Genomic DNA, 20,189 nt, shown 5'->3' with positions numbered 1-20,189 from the left:
TGACTGTAACTATTTTATTACAAAGTTCCAATCACCATGTACAGTTTTTACAACCTCAATTTTCTGGGGGCTCAGCTGAGCTGCTTGGGGTTGTGTTTAGAACAGCACCATCAAGGCGGGCTTGGGAAACAGCTACAAAGAACATCTTAATCAACTAATGTAGGGGGAGGACATTTCATACCAGGGAGCGGGGGAGAGGAAAGAAAAGGGCAAGAGAGAATGAGAAAATGTCAGAACAGCAGAGGAGGATCAGGGCAGCCCTGCATTGTTTCTCCTTTTGGCTCAGGGTTGGGGGGTGTATGGTGGGTACGTGGGATTTCCCCCAAACGCATATGACTGACACTTAACTAAGGCTGCTGTGTGTTTGGTATGGAGGTGGCGGGAGGCTAAATACAATCTAGAAACAGGAGTTCTTGAACTAGGAGGAAGACCTTTGCTGCATCATGACCAATCCACATGGAGCTTTTCAGCAGTTACACTTCGACTTGGCACTGTGGGCTCACTGATACTGAAGAGGGAAAGGAGGTTGTGTGGCAAAGTGGAGAATTCTCTTATTGCTTCATTGGCATTGTCTGTCTGGGAAGGGCTGGGCAGAGGAGAGAAGGGTGAAGATGAGAAGGGAGAAGAGGAGTGTAATATAAGAGCCCCGAGAACCCCAGTCCACTGCCTGATGCTTAAGTTGGCAAGAACACCATGCAAAACGTTTGCCTGCTAGCTAGTGCCGTGTATAAAATAACAATACGGTAACAGTTCTGGCCTGGTTATTAGAGAATATATCACCATGAAGCACAAGCAAAGTCTCCAAATGCCAGCGACTCCCTGCTGAAAGTGCATCTCCAGGAGTCTGCTTAGGAGGAGGATTCATTGCGTAAAACAAGGCACCACAGGAAGGCTGGGTACTGGGTCGTGCGAGAGAACACGCTGAGCACTCTGCTAGCGGAGGAAGAGACCTAGTTTTAAATAACGTCTGTCGGTGCTGAAAGCCCCTCAGATGGGTTCAGGTTTTAGCTTGTCCGCTAGAAAGTCGCTCACAAAGGCTTCCACAATCTCAGGAGTGATTTCCTCGACGTCCATCACGTACTTGGCTCTGGCCGACATGTCCAGGATGGTGAGCAGGGGCGCCGCTTCGGGCAGGTTGGTGTAATCCCGCAGGGAGTCAGTCATGTCATCCTGAAAGCCAGCAAGAAAGAGAATGAAGCCCAAGGGATGGAGAATTGGCTGGTGTGACACAGCATCCAGGCTGCGCATTTCATGAAGAACTCTGGCCCTGCACAATACGCTTAACTCAGTGATCAAGCCAAAGGGAACAGCACCCCATCCCAACCCCAATCAAAGCACTGAGCCAACCCCACAGGGCTTGAAACAGTTCATGCTTTAAACTAGCAAACACAATTTATCCAGACCTGGGATCGAATCGCATGGCTCTCCCACCCTGAGCACAACGGCCTGAGATTTGGAGGGGGTGGGGAGAGAATGGATATCAAAATCCAAACCAGGATCACAATTCTCTGGCTTCAGCCCTGGTCATCCTTACTAACAAGCAGCTGTTATGACCATGTATTGGTGTACGGTTTAGCTGTAGTAACAGCTAAACTCTGAGGTAGTCAAACTGAACAGTGACTATCTGTTCAGCCTTAGGACTTGGCCAGTCTTCTGCATCACACATACGGCTGTGGGAGATGCAGACTGGTGGGCAATCCTGGGATCCTCACTCTTCAACTTGACAGCCCTTGGACTGCCACATAATTAGTGATCTCAGGCAACAAAGAGAGGAGTATGGTCTAATGCAGTGATTCTCAACTTGGGGTCCATCAGTATAATCAAGGGTGTCTGTGAATGTGCCAGCACCTACATAATAATGACACACCATGTTCTGACATTTCAAGTCAATAGCGACTTGGCGCTGCCCATATATCACCTTGAACACTGTAGTTTATCATTTAAAGCACCTTCAGTATGTGAAAATGGATTCTCTGCCCTCACCAGCACGAAAAATCAAACACTGTTCAAGAATGAATGCTCAAGATGACCTTTGCACTTGCCTAACTGAAATTACCCCTCAACTGGACAAGCTGTGTGCTGCCAAACAAGGCCAAGGATTGCATTAGTATCAGGTAAGCTGTCAATATTTTGATTTGCTATGTTTTGTTGTTGATCTGTTCAAATAATAATTTCTTGACAGTAATATTTGTGATAACTATTAAAGTAACGTAAGAGAAACAAATTATGAGCAACAAAATAATGAGGGAGGAGTTGGGGGTCTGCAGGTTTATCTATTTAAGTTTAGGGGTCCCTACGTAAAAAAAGGCTGAGAACCACTGGTCTGAATGGTTACAGCACAGGCCTGGGAGTCCGGTTTTCCCCCACTCCCCTGGATGGTCAACCCAATGGATTCAATGGGTTGACCTGGTGGCCGGTTTGCTTTCCAGCCCGGGTGTCACCCCACTCCGAGGGCAGCGCGGCAGTGGTCCTGAGGACCACAGAAGGGGGGCTTAATAGTCGAGAGGGAGCAGGTCTGGGGGAGGCTTAATAGTCGTCCCCCGGGTACTCCGGGGGCAGGCTTAATAGTCGTTCCAGGGGAGGCTTAATAGTCGTCCCCCGGGCAGTCCAGGAGAGGCTTAATCATCGTCCCCCGGGCGCTCCAGGGGGAAAGCTTAATAGTCGTCCCCCAAGTACTCCGGGGGCAGGCTTAATAGTCATTCCCCAGGCGGTCCGGCGGAGGCTTAAGAGTCATGCTTAAAGGGCACCAGGTCAACCCGCTGAATCTACTGGGTTGACCTGGCGTCCGGTTTGCTTTCCGGCCACCAGGTCAACCCATTTGGATTCGATGGGTTGACCTGGTGGCCGGTTTGCTTTCCGGCCTGGGTGTCACCCCACTCCGAGGGCAACTCAGATTCCTAGGGCCAGAACTCATCAACAGTGTTAAGATCATGCCTGGTAAATAAGAAAAGTTTGGAACCAGAAATCAGTGAACCAAAATTGGTGGATGAAATGATGGGTTATTGGACCCACCACTCTCTTTGTGGGTTAAAGAAAGAGACTTTGGTGAGAAAAACTGGCTACTGGAGCAAGCTTCATGGTGGCCACCCCCACAATCTCCTGAGATCCCTGGGGTTCATCATCATGATCCGGAGAAATGTCCTGACCCGGCCAGAGAGAGCAACCCAGATATCACCACTTCCACCATCTCCAGCTGAATCCCAACCACCACCTGGGGAGGACCAGGATCAGACTTTAACAGCAACATCAGCTCTCGCCCATCTCAACATATTTCTCCCCCGCGCCAAGGACAGTCATTATCATCTTTGTTACCGTCAGAGGGACGGTCCAACGGGGGGCAGCCTTCTAACAGTGCTCTCCAGCTAAAGGAAAAGGAACAAGGGATGTGGTTCAAATGAAAGCCTTTCCCAGCACTTTACACTGCAAATGCTTTACCTGTTTTGCCTTCTTTGCTCTGTCTTCGATACAAGGTTAACAGGATTGTTAATGGTGTGTTTGCCTCTGAGTTGGCAGAGGTTTCTGTCTGCCAGCCCCAAACCTTGCTGAATGCTGGACAGTGACTGGGTTATGTTAACACCTTTAGTCCGTACGTTCCATCTAACTTAACACAACCCCCCTTACCACTTAGCTAGGTTTGAAACTCTCCAGCAGGTTTCCCTATAAACGCAGGAGAAGCCATGCAGCAGACCAGCGCATCCCCCCAAGGCTGCCAGGCTTGCTCCACTTCTCTCCCCCCCCCCCCGGGATCATGGAGTGTAACTGACGAGCAGGGAGCAGTGCCCTATCCTGGCTGCTGCTCGCTGCCTGCCATTAGCTGCACTGCTGCAAGCTCCCGCTGTTCCCATGCGACAGCGCTGCCAGGCATTCATCTTCACCTGTCTGGTTCATCAGCCCACTCTGCCCTTCAACTCCCGCAGAGCACTCGAGCGTCCCGTCCCGGAGGGAGGCAGTTACCAGTACCGAAAGGAGCTCAGAGAAGAGCAGGAATAACAATCACGGGAGGAGGGAAGATGAAAAGACCCAACTATGTGCAGCGTGGCTATGTAATGCCTGAGGGGTGGAGGGAATACAATAACCACCTACATGTGTTTGGCATGTCTAAGCCCCAAGGCGGGAGAGACGCTGATTGTCTAGGGCAGTTCTAGGGAGAAGGGGATAGCTAGGAGCAGAGGCAGGAAAGAAGGAAAGGTCAGAACTGTACAGCTGAAGAATAGGCCCCTCGAGGGAAGTGGTGGAAGCACTGGGTGATTTAAAACTGGACAAGTCCTGGAAAAGATCCTGCAGGAGACAGATTAGTGATGGTGGAGAAATGGACGAACATGACAACCTGACAAGTCTTTTCTATCCTGAGCCTTGGAACCTCTGATCTATTTTCCTGAGATACAGCGAATGCCAGAACAAAGAGAACAGCTCTCTCTGCAGGCAAGTTCCCTTCAAACACACCTCCCTGGAAAGGCCTTTTGCTAAATGTGCTCTGTTGAAATTCGTAGCAGCAAGCCCTTGATTCGGACAAACAGCCAGGTGTCTCCCCCAGTTGCCTGGATTTGATCAACGTATTTGAAGATAAAGGCGAAGAGCCTTTCCTACTGGGCCCTGGTTTCTCAAATCAAAACTGCAGAATGCAGAAAAAGCTCCGACACGCTTCTCTCCTCCAAAGCAGTCCTTATCTGAGCCAAGGAAACGCAGATCCCTAGAGAGCAAGCAGACGGAAGGAGCTCCTTTATCCCAGCACTGTGCCTCTCCCCCCATCAGGTCAGTCTGGACACTCTCCTCCTCACGCAAACACCTCCATGGTGCTGTCCATCCACCTGGAACACCCTCTAAGAGACCCCTGGGCAAGCATCAGCCAGACCTCATTCAGATCCCTCTATAACCCACTTCCACCATGCAGCCTGTTAGTAGGGAACTTACTGAACTACTGACTATGGGACCCTGGTCGCTAAGTGGACACGACCTAGGTATCATTTGGGCTTATTTACCTCATGTCATCCAACCCCAATCTGTCCTCTCTCATCTGTATTCCCATTAATCGTCTTGTTCCCTCTCTTCTCTGAGGGGACGCTCACCAATATTAAGGCTAACTCTGGGGCTCTGTAGCCCTGTTCACTACTGTATGAGCCAGAGGGCTGGGAAACCTACTCCCAGTGCCCCACAACTGTAGCGACACAGCATGCTGCTGTGCGAACACGCACTGCAACGTGCACCGGCAAAATGGTTTTTGCCCATCCTCATACTGGACAATTTCTGTGTGTAGGTTGGCCTGATGCTGCAAACAGTGGAACTGACTGCTCCGCCATCATCTGTAATACAGAGGTGCAGCCCAGAGAGACTACAAATCCCATCATGCAGTGCTTAATGAGGTGCTGCGCTCACTGTTCAGATGAAGATGGAGCAGCTCCTCTAATGAGTGGCCAGCGTTTACCCCTGGGCTGCGCTACAGCAGTTAGCCAAGAGGCGCTAAGCATGAGATGAGCCCATTTCTATGCCCAAACCGTAGCCCCCCAAGTCCTGGACTGAGCCGCCTTGGTTGCAGCATTCCTAGTGACCAACAAATGGAGACTCACTGCGGCAGTGATTTCACGCCGTGGGGTGGCCTGATGGAATGAGGATGGCTGAGCCAGAACACCCCATACTCTTGTAGACTTTGCACCACCCTTAACGGAGACAGCTGTAATGGGCGGGGGTGGGAATGACCTCCTTGGGGCCAACTGCCCCTGAGCATAAAGCCCAAAGAAAGAAAAGCAGGAGATGCAGGAAAGTTTCATCTGAGCCCTGCAGCCACTACCAGCTCTGAGTAGTAGGTGGGTTTGCACTCCTCTGCCCAGAACTGTCTGTCACAAGACAAGGAGAGCAACTAAGAAAGCTCCAAGAGCAAGTCAGTGCCACCCAGGCTACCGAGATAAAAGCAAGGAGCTAGAGGTAAAGGCCCCCTTCCCCGAGGACGCCAGGATGCTCTCGCCTAGCGTGTCCTGAGAGAATGGCATGCCAGCTCAGAAATCCAATCTCAGCACAAAGCCATTGTTTCTTTAGCTGCTTCAAGCGTGCCCAGTCAGCTGTAGGCTACACAACAGCCTCTCGGCGACCCATGAGGGCTGGAGGGATTTGCTGTTCACTTCTCAATGCTCTGCTTAACCCACCCACCCTGCCCCAGCCAGGACATGAATAGACACTCCCTTCCACTGGCCCCCTTCCCCCTCCCAGCCACCACCATGCACATGCATGAGAGAACAAGAGAGATGTTAGAACAGTCGTGCACGTACTCGCACGACATACTTCAGCCTTTGCCAGCTAACGCTGTTCCCTCCCTCCCTCCTGTGCACAGTGCCTCCACTGCCCACTCCGACTGCAACTGATTGCAAGCCTGGGACTTAGGTGGACCAAGATCCATGGAGGGCCAGGGCAACATGCATCTCAAGTGGGAGGGAGGCAGTGGGCACTGGGTGAAATAGCCCAAGTCCGTCTAGCAAACTGGTACAAAGTTAGTCACCTTGATCAATCGGTCCATCAGCCCTCACAGAGAGAGCGCAGGTCACAACACGTCATTCGTGTTGTTCCAGCCAGTCCTTCAGCCACCTGCTGGCCAGGCTGTCAGTGGCACCGGACACTTGATCAGCACCACAGCCCAGAATCCCTGAGCGATCCGCCAGCCTCAGCCTCCCACACAACGCACAGTCAACCTGTGGAACTCCTTGCCAGAGGATGTTGTGAAGGCCAAGACTATAAGAGGGTTCAAAAAAGAACTAGATAAATTCATGGAGGATAGGTCCATCAATGGCTATTAGCCAGGATGGGCAGGGATGGTGTCCCTAGCCTCTGTTTGCCACAGGCTGGGGATGGTTGACAAGGAATGGATCACTTGATGATTCCCTGTTCTGTTTGTTCCCTCTGAGGCCCCTGGCACTGGCCACTGTCAGAAGACAGGATACTGGGCTAGATGGACCTTTGGTCTGACCCAGTATGGCCGTTCTTATGGGATTAAATTTGCGCACCACCGCACCTGACTAGTATTAGTACAAACTGTAATTTTCCTAATGGCCCTGCTCTTTGCGTAACCTAGTGGTTACAGCACAGGACAAGAAGCTAGGGGGTTCCAGGTTCTATTCACCATTCTGCCACTGGGTCACTATGTGGCCTCGGACAAGTCACCTGACTACTCCGTGCCTCAGTTTCCTCCTCTGTAAAACAGGATAGTACTAGAATGAGCTGGCCAATGTGTGTATGTCACTGCCCTCTGCTGGATGGGATCAGAACAGATCAATTGTGTGACACAGGCTCTGTGCTGATTGCTGCTAATGGAGATTTTCCTTTAACTCAAATGGTAAGGGCCTGTGCTTTTGGAGCAGGGGAATCTGAGTTCTCTTCCAGCTCTGGGTATGAAGATCTACGTAGTTGTGGTAGATCGCGTAGTACCAACCATCATACTGGTTTCAGTACCAATATCGCTGTGGTTTGTGAAATGCTTTGTGATCATCGGACACAAGGTGCCAGAGAAGAGCAAAGCACGAATGGAAGGGTGTGAAATGTCAGAGGCGCAGAGCCAAGGAACAGACGTGACATCTGAGCTCGCGGAAGGTACGCGAGCACACAACCAATTAAAGAATGACAATTCAACAACATATTTTGGAGAGAATCCTGGAACAATAGAGCCTCGTCCAAGATGTCCCCAGACACACGCGGAGGCTGTAATGAATCCAACCAGAGCGCTGCTTGGTGGGGGCATGTGCAGCAGGGGTTGCATTAATTTTGGTCAATGCGTGCAGGGAAATCAGAGCTCTGGGGAAAGGGTAAAAACCAATTTGTCACTGCCAGAGCTGCGGAATTACAAAGCCAGGGCTGGAGTGATTCATTTCTCACTCCTGGCTCCAAGCACCATAGTAGGATGCTTTTTTCTGCGCTCCAGTTAATGTGGCCAAACCCAGAATGTGCAGCATCTGAAATTGGGCCTTTTTCCAGAGTCATTTTTTCAACAGCGGTAATAAAAATTTTTTTAGTCAGCTGGGTAGCCTGCAGCACTTAGCTGTGACCAGCCACGGAAGGTAATTTATAATGCGGGGGGTTTCGAGAGCAGCCAGTTCGATGGTGGATGTGGCAGGGGAGGAATGACTGACCAGTCTCTGCGGCTTTGTTTCTGTGAAACTGCTGAGGGCCTTAGCACCGCATTTTCCCCAGACGTTTCCAACCTGCGCTTCTTCCGACCTGGAACCGGCTGATGGGCCTGAAGATGAAGCCGGCTCGTGAGTCACAAGAGCCAGCCCAGACGCAAGGCAGCAGGAGTTCCCACCCTTTATTGGACTGTTGCAAAACCACTGCAACCTTCTAATAAATGCAAATGGGCCTCAGAGGCGCCGGGAGAGAAGTGGGCGGCGCCCGCGCAGGCCGCATTGTAAGCTGCAGAGCCAGGGCTGAGCAGGGCCACCGGCAATGCAGGGATGGCCATGGAGCCGGCAGTCGGAGCTATTGAGAAGGTGATGAATGGGACTTTCAGGATGCTCCCCCACTCATAGAGGCTGGGAAGCTGGCAGCAGCATGAATAAGCATCAGTGTTTCAGCTACTGCCAGCGAGCAAGAGGGCTAGGGAAGAAAACGCTCCAGAGGCTACAGGGGAGGGGCGCGAGCACAGCACCGTTCTAATACACGCCTTTCTAACAAGGAGGTTATTCAGAGAGCCGGGCTGAGCCGGGGAGGGGGATGATGTTAGTGGGGGCGGGGTACGGCGTGTGAGAGAGATGGACGTGTGTGTCACGGAGAGCAGCGCACGCCCCTGGAGTGGGGGAGGGAGCCGCAGGGGTGGGACAGTAGGCTCCCCTCTGTGTGCAATGGAGCTCAGGAGGGAACTGACTTGCTCCAGGCCCCATGCGGCCCTGAGGGGAGCACTAAGGGCTGGGTGTGCGCACGGGGACTGGGCACATGCACGTATGTTACACAGCCATGGGAGGCTTTGCACCTGCCCCATGCTCGGCGATTCCCTGGGACAGCCGCCTGCTTTGGGTGCCTGGAAGGGAGACACAGACCCCTTCCTCCTGGGCCCTGCCAGGGGAGTTAAAGGGCACCATGGATTTTCCAATCCTTGTTTAAAACATGTTTGTAATTTTCAAGCCTACAGTGACAGCCTGACCGGCACAGGCTAGGAAAGGGCTGACAAGATCTGTTCACACTGAGCTCCTTCCATTGGGCTTCTAGGCTTTCTACAAACCCCCATCCTCACAGCCCCCAGCCAGCTAGGGAAACGCTGTCTCCACTGGACACACGAGGAAACAGGCCTGGAGCGTGAAAGGTCCCACAGCAAGGTCAAATGCTGCGCTCAGCCCCCCTTGTGCCAGCCAGTGAAATTGCTGGGGTTGTGCTGACCCAAACTTAGGCCTAGGCATTCCCAACACTCAGCCCTATGCTTGTTGCCGTTTCACTGACCACATGCAGCTTGCAGAGAAGCTACGCACGAGTTCCCCACTCCTCTTGTTCACCCACTGCATGCCAAATCACTTCCACCTGGCCTGCAACGTGCCCTGCTAGTCACGTCACTGAATCTGGCTCAGTGATCCCCACGGGAGCTGCATCCTTGCACACCCACACTGGAGTCAGCCCCTGGTGCCTGTGTCAGACGCAAAAGCCCCTTTCCTACACTGGCCCGAGGAAGTGGTGGCACTGCAGCAATTGCTTTGGTCAGCTGCCAGCTCCCCAGGGAATAAGATTTAGGTATTGATCCCGACCTCCCCTTGGTGCTGCTGGGGTGTAGCAAGAAAACAGGGCCTTAAAGGAGTACCTCTGCACGCCGCACCATGCCAGGGTATTGCTGAATGGGGTCGGACACACCTAGCAGCCAGCAAGGACTGAAAGAAAAGGCTGGTTTGCATTTGTTCATCTCTTTGCCTGCCCTGCCAAGTTTCCTGTCTGTGCAATAAATACTGAGGGGCTTAGTATTAGAAGCAGCAACCAGCAAACTTCCAAGAGTTCGGAAGTTCCGTCCAGCAGCCAAAAATGCAGCTGCATGTCTCGTGCGCAGACTCTCCTAGGAGTTGTGGGGCGTCCTGTCTCTGCCGCTGTATTTTGGCGCTTCCACTTCTAGCCGTGCCCACAAAAGGTGCAAGGAAGTGGGATCAGGGAAAGGAGCCTAGTTCTCCCCAGCCTTCCTGGGTTCCTGTCAGTCTCTGGGGAAGGTTCAGGTCAGTTCTTTTTAGATCCAAGCCAGCTGGCCAGTTTTCTAATATTCATGAGGTGCCCCGGAGACTTCCAACTCATTCTCCTTCAGCGACAGCCCTGGCAGAGGGACTACGCAGAGCCCAGGAGTCATCCAGCTCAGAGCCAAGGCCCAACCTCAGGACCCAACAGAAAGCTGGAGACCCACCAATCTCCTGGAGTCCCCAATTGCCTATGTTCATTTTCAGGACCATAATAGAACATCCAAGGCAGCCTGCTCAGCCCGTGGAGCAGGGCCAGGAAGAGGGAGGGTCTTTGCATTGCCCTGCAGAAACCTCTCTGGCCAGCTGAGGAAGGAATCACATTTGAGCAACCTCAGCCAGAGGACTGCTGGTCACCTACCATGCAGAGCTGTGGAGAGAGTGTAAAGGGAAACCTGGTGCAGCCCTGGAGTCGCCGAGATGTGATCGAAGGACCTCTTGCACCCAGCGAGGGGGGAAGCACGATGCACTGACAACACACCAAGAGAATTCACCCTGCCCACTGCCAGCGAGGCTCTCGCAGCATGTGATGGAGCACACAGCAGGCTGCCAGGACATGCGGTACTCAGCCAGCCAGAGGCACCATCTGCAAAGCCTCTGAACAGCAGGGATGCCTCTGGACAGGACACCCGCCTGTCCCTGCAGCTCCGAGCACGCTGCACAGCCAGGGAGGGGCGCTTCCCTCCAGGACACCAGGAACACGCTCACTGCTCCTTCTCTAGACAGACAGAAGCTGGACCGCAGAGACACATCCATCACGGGGTTGTCGGCTCCACTTGGGAGCTCTCGATAAATCTCACGCAGGAATGCCTCCAATTAGAGGCCACTAGAGCACACTTCGTTACAGGGCCGCATTCAACAGAAGTGGGCCAGTTTGGCTCAATGCTCCAAAGGGATGTGCTGAGCAATGCATTTCACACACACCCCCGCCTGCCCTAGGCCTGACCAGCCCGCCCTGTACGTTTTTGGAGTGGCTGCGGGGGGTGCAAACAGAGAGCACAATTAACAAGTGCCACTCAGCTTCTTCTCCCAGTTAAAGCATCATCTCCCCTCAGGGCACTGAGTCCCCAGAGCAGCGCAGTCTGGGCGGGTGAAGCAGGGCTATTGACAACGTGACATCACTCTCGGATTCAAACACACCCTCCCCATCAGGGGAAGCCTGTAAATGTTACGTCTTTAGTCCAGTCATTGAGATGCTGGCTCTGAATTCTTAGCCTCTGAACCTTCAGTACCAGCGGAGTGGTCTCTACTCCTTGCAGTGGGTGGCAACCTCTACTCCCCCCGCCCCTCTCCATACCCCCCAGACAGAGGGAGAGTGCACGCTGATTGCATCAAGTCCTCATCCAGCGAGGGCAAAGGCATTAGTGGCCCCTATGAATCAGAAATGGAGAGCTCCTGTCAGGTCCCAGCTAGGCCACTCTTCTGAAAAGCACAGTAAGACTGTTCCCCACTGCCTGTTTACTAGAGCTCTGTCCTGTCTATCGATGTCTCCAGGGAAGGGCCTCTCTCTGCTTGGGATGTTACTCCACAGTCTCATGTGGCTTGAAAGTCAGGAATGGACAAGTCACACCAGAGTCTTGCATTGAGAGTCTCCGATCAGTTAAACAACATCTGAGAATCTAGAAAACCCTTTGGTTCTATCCTCAAAACTCTGCCCTGGCCCCCAGGCTGTCATCTGAATACAAGCAACCTGTTCATGAAGTCAGCCCCAAGCCATGTTATGTTACCACAGGCCTCATTTGATAGGAAAGTCAAAGAGAAAACTGGCACAAGAGGAGTTTCAAAGCCAACAACCCCTGCAGTGCGGCAATCCTGCCAACCCCACTTCCCCATTCGTCTTAAGGGCAAAACATTTAAAGAATGCTAGGAGTGTCACGCTCTCTTTGGCTGCTTGGAAACTTCTGGGGTTAGTTTGAGTTTTATCAAATAGAGGCCTGAAGCTGGGGAGTTTGTGTTCCCAAAATGCTATTTTGATTGGTTTGTTAAAAACCAGTGTCTAGTGGTTAGAGCCGGGCTGCTGGGACCCAGGATTCCTGGGTTCTGTACCAGGCTCGCTCTGTGCCCGTTTACTCCCCTGTATACTGGGGACAAGTACTACATTCGTGTATTTATTCGTGACTGTAAAATGCCAGGAGATCCTCGGGGGCAGGTGCTCCAGGGTGGGTGGGAGGTCAGCTCACTCTTCGCAAGACGTGCAGGAAGTCCCCCAAATTACTTTCCAAAGAGAAGCAGATGCTTGTGTAGTTGATAAAAATCCTGGTCCTGCAGCCCTGCCCCACACAGAACTCCCGGCCTCAATGGGAATTACAGGTCTAAGAGCCGCAGAATCGGGCCCTTAATGTAAAAAGCAGAAAAAATAAAGCCAAGGAAGTTCCTCTCCCTCTTACCTCTCCTGCCACAAAGAACAGCAGCGGCGCCTCCTCGTCTTTGGCTTTGTACTTGGCAATGATTTTTTCTGCTATCGGCTGAATCAGTTGTTTAGCTGCCTCCGACTCCCCGTCATCCTCCGAATCTGCAGGGCACGGGCAGCGGGAGAGAAAAAGGCAACACAAGAGGGAGGTTACAATCAAGCGGATCCAAAGACCCTGTGTTACGGGAGGCTTTATTCCATGGAGAAAAGAGGAGCCAGAACACGTGGCAGCAACTTCAAAGCCAGTGTGGCCTTGTAGCAATTAGGGAGCAGCTGAAACGTACTTTCATGAGCCTGGGAAATAAATCCTACCGGAGGAGCAGCTCCTGCTCCCAAAACATTGCAGCATTTGCTCCCCTGAAGCGCAGGGCCAAACACACACCGAGAAGCTAGTCAGCCATTTGGAGACCAGAGAGCACGCTGATCTGACACTGCCTGTCCCCTCTCCGCCCGTCTGTCCACCTTGGGATGACTGCTCAGGCGCTTGCCCACTTGTGAGTCTCTACAGCAGCAGCCCTATGGAACGAGCTGGGACTTGGCAGAGGTGCAGTGGAAAGGGATGAGAACATCAAGCCAACGCCAGCCACGAATGAAGTACCAATGCTTGGTTGGAAGGAAGAGACACAACCTGTCCTTGAGCAGCAGCTAGATGAAAAGAGCTCAATGCGGGGCAGCTTTCAGCATCAAAACAAAGGAAAAAACAGCCCCGCCGTGAACTCCCCCGGACATGCCTCTTGGTAACTGTGCCACCACCGAGTTCTCAGCGGCGCAGACTGCCCCGCTGCCAGCACGAGACCGACCCTCCAGCTGCTGGAGGTGACGCTGAGAGAATACCCATCCCACCACAGCAGGGAGCTCTGCCTGCCCTTGGACAGAGACATGGCCCACCAGACACAGCTTCTCTGCTCCCCCCGGTTCCCTCACTTGTTTAAACAGCTTCCAGAGCTATCATCTGCAGTGTCTCTGTGTGTGAGAGAGCGATGGGGGTGGACTGTGATTGATTTTCTACACACAAACTCTACTGGCTAAACTCCAACTCAGCTCTCTGTGCTGTGGCCGACCTACCCCATAAACTTGTCATATTCATAATTGATGCTCCGTTGAGCCAAATGCTGCAGCCTAGAACCCCTCCCCCAAAGGCCTAGAGATCCCAGCCCTTTCTCCAGAGCCTGAAGCCGCTCAGAGGCTTCTATTATTTACGGGGTATCGCTCTCCTCCAGAGTTGAAGTATTGAGCTCTAGGACCATAAAACAAAGCACAGTCGTTGCTATCCAGATGCCCCCAAAGGAGGGATTCTCCGTTTCAAAACACTGGTAAATCTAACTGACTTGGGGACTTTCAAAAAGAGGGCGTCTAGTGACTGGAGCCAGGCGCTGAGGGAACAATGACTCCTGCATTCTTTTCCTAACGATGCCACTGACTTGCTATGTATCCTTGGTCAAATCTCTTCGCCGTTCTGTGCTTTGTTTATCTGTCTGTAAAATGTGGAGTTAATTTCCTGCTTTGCAGGATGGCTGTGACACTTAATGAGTGTTCAGAGTGTGTCTGGAGAGGCTTGGATGGAGAGTGCTAGCACAGTATTCATTAAACAGAGCAGAAACTGCTCCTAAAATGCTGGGTATGTGAAAGGACATGGGATGTCTCTGTAAATGCCACCTCTTCCCTGGACCTGCTAGAGCGACAATTGCATTGTGCGCGGCAACCTCGGTCTAGGCCAGTAGTTCTCAACCTGCAGCCCACCCAGTCAGCACACAGCTGTGGTCCATGTGCCATCCATACAGGGAGTGTATATATATTGTGTGGCTATGGCCCACAGAACACGAGAGAGAGCTGCATATGCGGCCCACAATGGTAAATAGGTTGAGATCCACTGGTCCAGGCAATACCTGGAGACTAAAAAGATTCAGTTAAATTAGAAAAACAACAAAGAGTCCGGTGGCACTTTAAAGACTAACAGATTTATTTGGGCGTAAGCTTTCGTGGGTAAAAAACCACTTCTTCAGTTAAATTAGAAAATTCAGTGGGTTGGATTTAGGATCCCTGTCTGCTCTGAAGCCTGCTAACCAGCCCCAATGTCCACCGAGCACCCTGGCATCCTGTTAGGATAATCAGGGTGTTCGACAGTGATTATGTGCAGTGCCACAAAGAGCCACCTGCCACGTTGGCTGAGCATCTCCTAGCACTTCACGGGGAGCCCCCAATCTCCGTCAGGGAGTCTCCTCCCAGCATACTGTTTGCCGACAGATGCTAGAAAAACTTTACTTAGAGCAAGATAAAACTAACTTCCGAGGCGTGTGTCTGTGCAGTGACAGCCTCACTCACGCAGAGCCCATCAAGCTCTTCCTCCCAGCAAGGAGGCAGGAAAAAGAGCGGGGGTCAGAGGGCTTTTCACTCTGCGCTCACGTCCATGCTGGGCGCCACTGAATAAATAATCAGGGTCAAAAGCAAGGCTGAAAAGGAAAAAAGTGAAGGTACAAAAGCCATATTATTAATGCTATGGAAAAGCGTGCTATCCATGACAAAGGGCATGGAGCTCCCCCTAATCCCTCCCTGCCCCTGGATACAGCCATCCCACAGCATAACTACAACACTACACTTCATTTAGGGACGGGACAGAAAATATCATAATGCCACTATACAGATCCATGACACACCCACACCTTGAATACTGTGGGCAGTTCTGGTCGCCACATCTCCAAAAAGATGTAGTGGAACTGGACAAGTTTCAGAAAAGGGCAACAAAGATGATCAAGGGTATGGAATGGCTTCCGCACAAGGAAAGACTAAAAAGATGATGGCTGTTCAGATGAGAAAAGGGGGGACATGACAGAGGTCTATAAAACCATGAATGGCCTGGGAAAAAAGTGAATAGAAGTGTTATTTACCCTTTTCCACAATACAAAAACCACGGGTCACCTGATTAAATTAATAGGCAGCAGGTTTAATACAAACAAGAGGAAATACTTTTTCACACAGGGCACAGTTAACTTGTGGGGAGGGATAGCTCAGTGGTTCGAGCATTGGCCTGCTAAACCCAGGGTTGTGAGTTCAATCCTTGAGGGGGCCATTGAGAGATCTGGGACAAAATCAGTCCTTGGTCCTGCTAGTGAAGGCAGGGGGCTGGACTCAATGACCTTTCGGGGTCCCTTCCAGCTCTAGGAGATGGAATATCTCCATATATTATTATTTGTGGAACTCATTGCCATGGGATGTTGTGATGGCCATAAGTATAACTGCGTTCACAAATTACTCAATAAGTTCAGGCAGGATAGGTCCAACACTGGCGATTAGCCAAAATGGTCAGGGATGCAACCCCCTGCTTGGGGCGACCCTAAACCTGAGTGCCAGTAGCTGGAAGGGGAAGACAGAGTGGATCTCTCCAAAAATGTCCTGTTCCTTACATTCGCCCTGAAGCTCTGGTACAGGCTGCTGTCAGTGATGGGATACTGGGCTAGATGGACCATTGGTCTGACCCAGTGAGGCCATTCTTATTTCTACCCCAGAGGAGGAGAGAACTCCAAGCAGGGTTTGGGGTGCAGCCTGACAGCTCATGACCCCCCCCATGTAATAACCTCGTGACCCCCTGAGAGGTCCCAACCCCCAGTTTGAGAACCCCTGTTTAACGGCTCCTAGCACTACACCTGTCATGCTGAATCTCACATGGGGGTTTCTTTTGGGGGTGAGGGGGAGTGTCCTTTCTGAAGGAGCCCCATTTTCATGGATTGGGGTGAACACGGGGTTTTGGGGAGGGCAAGATAATCCTTGGTCTGCACGTCCACCACTCTCTATGCCTGGTCCAGTCTAGAGGGTTTTAGCACTGCTAGCCCCAGCCCTGCTTGGAACACACCTTGGGTTCACGTGCACAAGAGACTGGGATGGTTCACAAGTATGGTCAGCACCACACTGTTGCCCTTGCTCAGAGCAAAGGCTGCCCATGCACCACGGCAGAGCTAGCATAGACAACGTGCTGACACTGAGGCTGCAGCCTTGAAACTGGGCTTCTCCACATAGTCCCATAACGCTCCTGCCACCCTTCCAGCGACCCTCTGCACAGTGTCCCCGGAGTCTGCCGCAGCTTCGGAAACTTGATGCTCCCGAGGTTTCTGCTCCATAAAGGTGCAAGAAGCACACGGACCACTGTGATGGATTTCCAGTGCTGCAAACACTGATTTCCACGGCTCTCACGGGAACACTTGAATCGTACAGCACCTCTCCAAAGGCACAGTGCTACTTCTATAAAGCCCGGCTTCTGGAAGCTGTGCTGGGAACCATGTGATAGGTACCCATAATGGCTGGCTTGTGCAGACACCGAGCAGGATGGCTGCCCAGACACTGGTATGTGTGTTGGCCCAGACACTGTGTGTGTGTGTGTGTGTGTGTGTGTGAATGTGTGTGTGTGAGTAAGATCTAGTACCTTGCTGGCTCCAATGCCAAGGAGAACGTCACACCGAACAGCATCCCACTGATATCTCCTCCAAAGAGACACCCCACCCCACCTGATGAAACCCAAAGAATAAGGGAAGGGATTAAAAAAAAGAAATCCACAGCACTCCATACCTACAAAGAGAACGAGGCACGGGCCCTCATTCAGCTGGACGGCATTGGAGTCTGTCAGCTCCAGCACAGGCTTGGGATGCCAGGGGAACTCTCGGCATTCAGTGTCATTCAGCACTTCCACCCGCCCCTGCCGCGTGATCACGTCTCCCTTGGTGTCCAGGACGATGAGCGTGGGGATGCCTGCGGCAGAGGAAGAACAAAGGGATGGCTCAGGCACAACAATAACCGCATGGGGAGGAGGAAGGAGGCTGGGGAGCTGATGAGACGAGTTTGTGTTCACGTCTGTCATTCTGGTGGTGAAACAAATAATATCTCATGTTTCTACAGCACCTTTTGCTCCCAAAGTGAGGGAGTGCAGGCTCAGGACTCCTGGGTTTTATTTCTGACCTGGCGAGGGGAGTGTAGTCTAGCACTCAAAGCAGGAAAGCTAGGAGGCAGGACTCCTGGGTTCTGTCCTCACTCTGCCAAAGATTCGCCGCGTGAACTTAGGGACACGTTATTATGGCTTTGGTGGATCTGGTCACTGCTCGGCAAGACAGATAAAAATCCCACACAGGTATCTTTCCTGCCAGGCTTCTTTAAAGATTGTAAAGTGCTTTCAGATCCTTGGGTGAACGGTGCTACATATGTTATGTACAGGAACCGTTGGGCTGCCACTCAAATGCAACCACCTCTGGGGTAGATTATGGCAGCTCAGGGCCTAATCCACAGCCCAAAGAAATCCATGGGCGTCTTTCCATTGACTTCAATGGGCTATGGCCGTGCTGTGCACAGCAGCCCTACACAACGTCTATGGAGGAAGGTGGGTGCAATTATTTCCATTATAAATCCTTACAATTCAGTGGCCATTAACTGCTATCAAACTAGGCTCTGGGATAAGTGGCATTGCAAGGCCTCAGAAAGTCACAGTCCTTAAGCTGTTTGAAGATAATCTGTTCAGTTGTCGTAACAGACTATGGCTGCGTCCCAAACTAACCCCCACGCGACTGGGTTTAGATGCTCTTGCGTTCTCGCAACTTCAGCCTGGGCCTCAGTAACGTACGCTGCTGACGTTTACAATGTGACGAAAGGCCTGATGTCTGAGAAACAGCTGCATCGCAGGAACTGTATTAGCTTAATAAGGATTTTTACTATGGAGCCCCACTGAGCCGCGAGAACGCACTTCCCACCCCCTGCAGCGAGGCAGCGCAGTCCTGAAAGGACTTCAGCTCATAAAGCCTCAGTGCACAATTTGTATTGGTGAATGCCATGGCCGACGTTTTCTTAGCTGTGGGCCTCTATCATGGGCCCTTGCCTCTGGGGAGCGGGAACGCAGCACAGGGAACAGCAATGCACAGGCTAAAGCTTCGCTAACAAGGACACTGAGTAGCAGAGGAGACCTTCCAGCAGAGGCCAGAATTAAAGAGAACCAGGGACAACAGCACTGTGCCAAACATGGCAGCAGCACAGGTGGGGCACGAAAGTACATGACAAGGCTATTAAAGGGGAAACTATTTATTTAGAGCCATCCCCTGACTTTTCTTCCTAACTCTTTTTTCTCCACATCAGGCCATTGTCTCCCCGCTGCCACTCTCCCAGCTCCACTGGGGCAGAGTGAACAGGCAAAGGGCGACAGTCAGTCTGAGGCCACCACCTGCTTCCCAGCTGTTACAGAGCATTGCTTCCTTCATGTAGGGCCAGCATAAAGCTCTCCCACAATGCCCCACCCCAACATGGCACATCTAGGTAGCTCCCGGGATCGAAGCGGCAGTTCACAGGCGTGAGAAGCCAGAGCTCTTCACTATTTCATAGATTACAAATACATTTCACAGGCAATCATTTCACATTTTATTATTCCATAGCTGACCAGCAGGCTATTCAAAATACCCTCCCAATGGGCTTGCACGTTAAATTCCAGCTGTGCACAGTTCCTTCCAACAGTTACTTGTTGTGCAGACTTCAACCCTGCGTAGCAGCATTAGTGGTGATTTGTATCACCAGAGCACCGAAGGCCCCCCACTGTCCACACAGAAGGAAAAGATAGCCCCTGCTCCAGAGAGCTTACAGTCTAGGAGAGAAGTGGTGGATTCAGCAAGCAGACAGGGGAGCACCCAGCAACTGAGAGAGGACTGGATGTTATAAGCAGTGGTTCCAGGCCCCAGCTGCCTAGCTTTGGTAATCAATAGCTACAATGGTTAAAAGAACATCTCCCCTCCCCCAATTCTTCTTTTCCTGCATTACTGCCACACACTGAAGGAATCTGTTAAGACCAATCTGACTTGCATCATTAATGCTGTTGGCTCTGCTCAGGCAGTGGAACGAGGCTGTTCGGCATAGTCTGCATGGTGTTGGTTTATAGTCACTTTTGCTTCTAGGTCCTCAGAGCAGAGGGAGCAGAAAGTTCATCCTGGAGGCATCACTTGTATGGAGACTGATTTCACTGTCCAAGACTCTGGCTCTGGAGGTAGTGAAAGTGCTGGTCACTAGCTAAGGACCAGTCTCACTAGGCACTAAATGCCCTCAACTCCCACTGAAGCTAATGCCAATGGCAGGTGCTCAGCACCTTGCAGGATTGAGTCCCAGTGCTGCAAGCATGGGGGAGTGGGATGAGATCCTTTCCCCCCGGGGCCGCAGCCCCTTTCTGAGCCTGATGGGAAAGTGTTTTATTGGGGGAGGGGGAACCACAGGTCTCATGAAGAGGCTGCTGACAAACTGATGGTACGAATTCCCAGAGTGAAGACTGAGAACCATCATTGTGTTACAGAAACAGGCCGTGCAACTCTCGGCTTTCTCTGCTCTCAGGCATTGTTCGGCAGACTGTGATTTACGAGCTGGGTGTGATTGCAGCAAAAGGAAACGCAGAATCCCCCTTGGGTGGGAAGAGTTCCTTCTTGGCCACAGCCACAAACGCTATCAGGAGGTTGTCATTATCAATCTTGCAGGGGCCCAGCTTCCCTTCCCACGGCGCTGTCCTGAGTAATTGACGCAGCGCTGGGCTCATTTCACAGCCCTTTTGAGTTCCACGCCCAAAGTGGGTGAAACTTTCACAGAGAAACCTGAAACTCACC

General features: G+C 51.9%; 1 protein-coding gene across 1 annotated transcript in view; it reads right to left on the bottom strand.

The window, feature by feature from the left end:
• Positions 1–20,189, bottom strand: part of NXN (nucleoredoxin) — a 98,291-nt gene continuing 78,102 nt past the window's right edge. Inside the window, exons 6-8 of the mRNA XM_005298160.5 lie at positions 17,143–17,322; positions 12,563–12,687; positions 1–1,170 (exon numbers count right to left, since the gene is read on the bottom strand). Coding sequence (XP_005298217.1) covers positions 988–1,170; positions 12,563–12,687; positions 17,143–17,322 — 488 coding nt within the window. The 3' untranslated portion in view covers positions 1–987. The remainder of the gene's footprint in view (positions 1,171–12,562; positions 12,688–17,142; positions 17,323–20,189) is intronic.

The sequence above is a fragment of the Chrysemys picta genome, chromosome 19 (genome assembly GCF_011386835.1).
Source record: "Chrysemys picta bellii isolate R12L10 chromosome 19, ASM1138683v2, whole genome shotgun sequence".
Taxonomy (NCBI): Eukaryota; Metazoa; Chordata; order Testudines; family Emydidae; genus Chrysemys; species Chrysemys picta.
The sequence above is the reverse complement of the archived record's forward strand: the minus strand, read 5'-3'. Positions and strand labels throughout refer to the sequence as shown.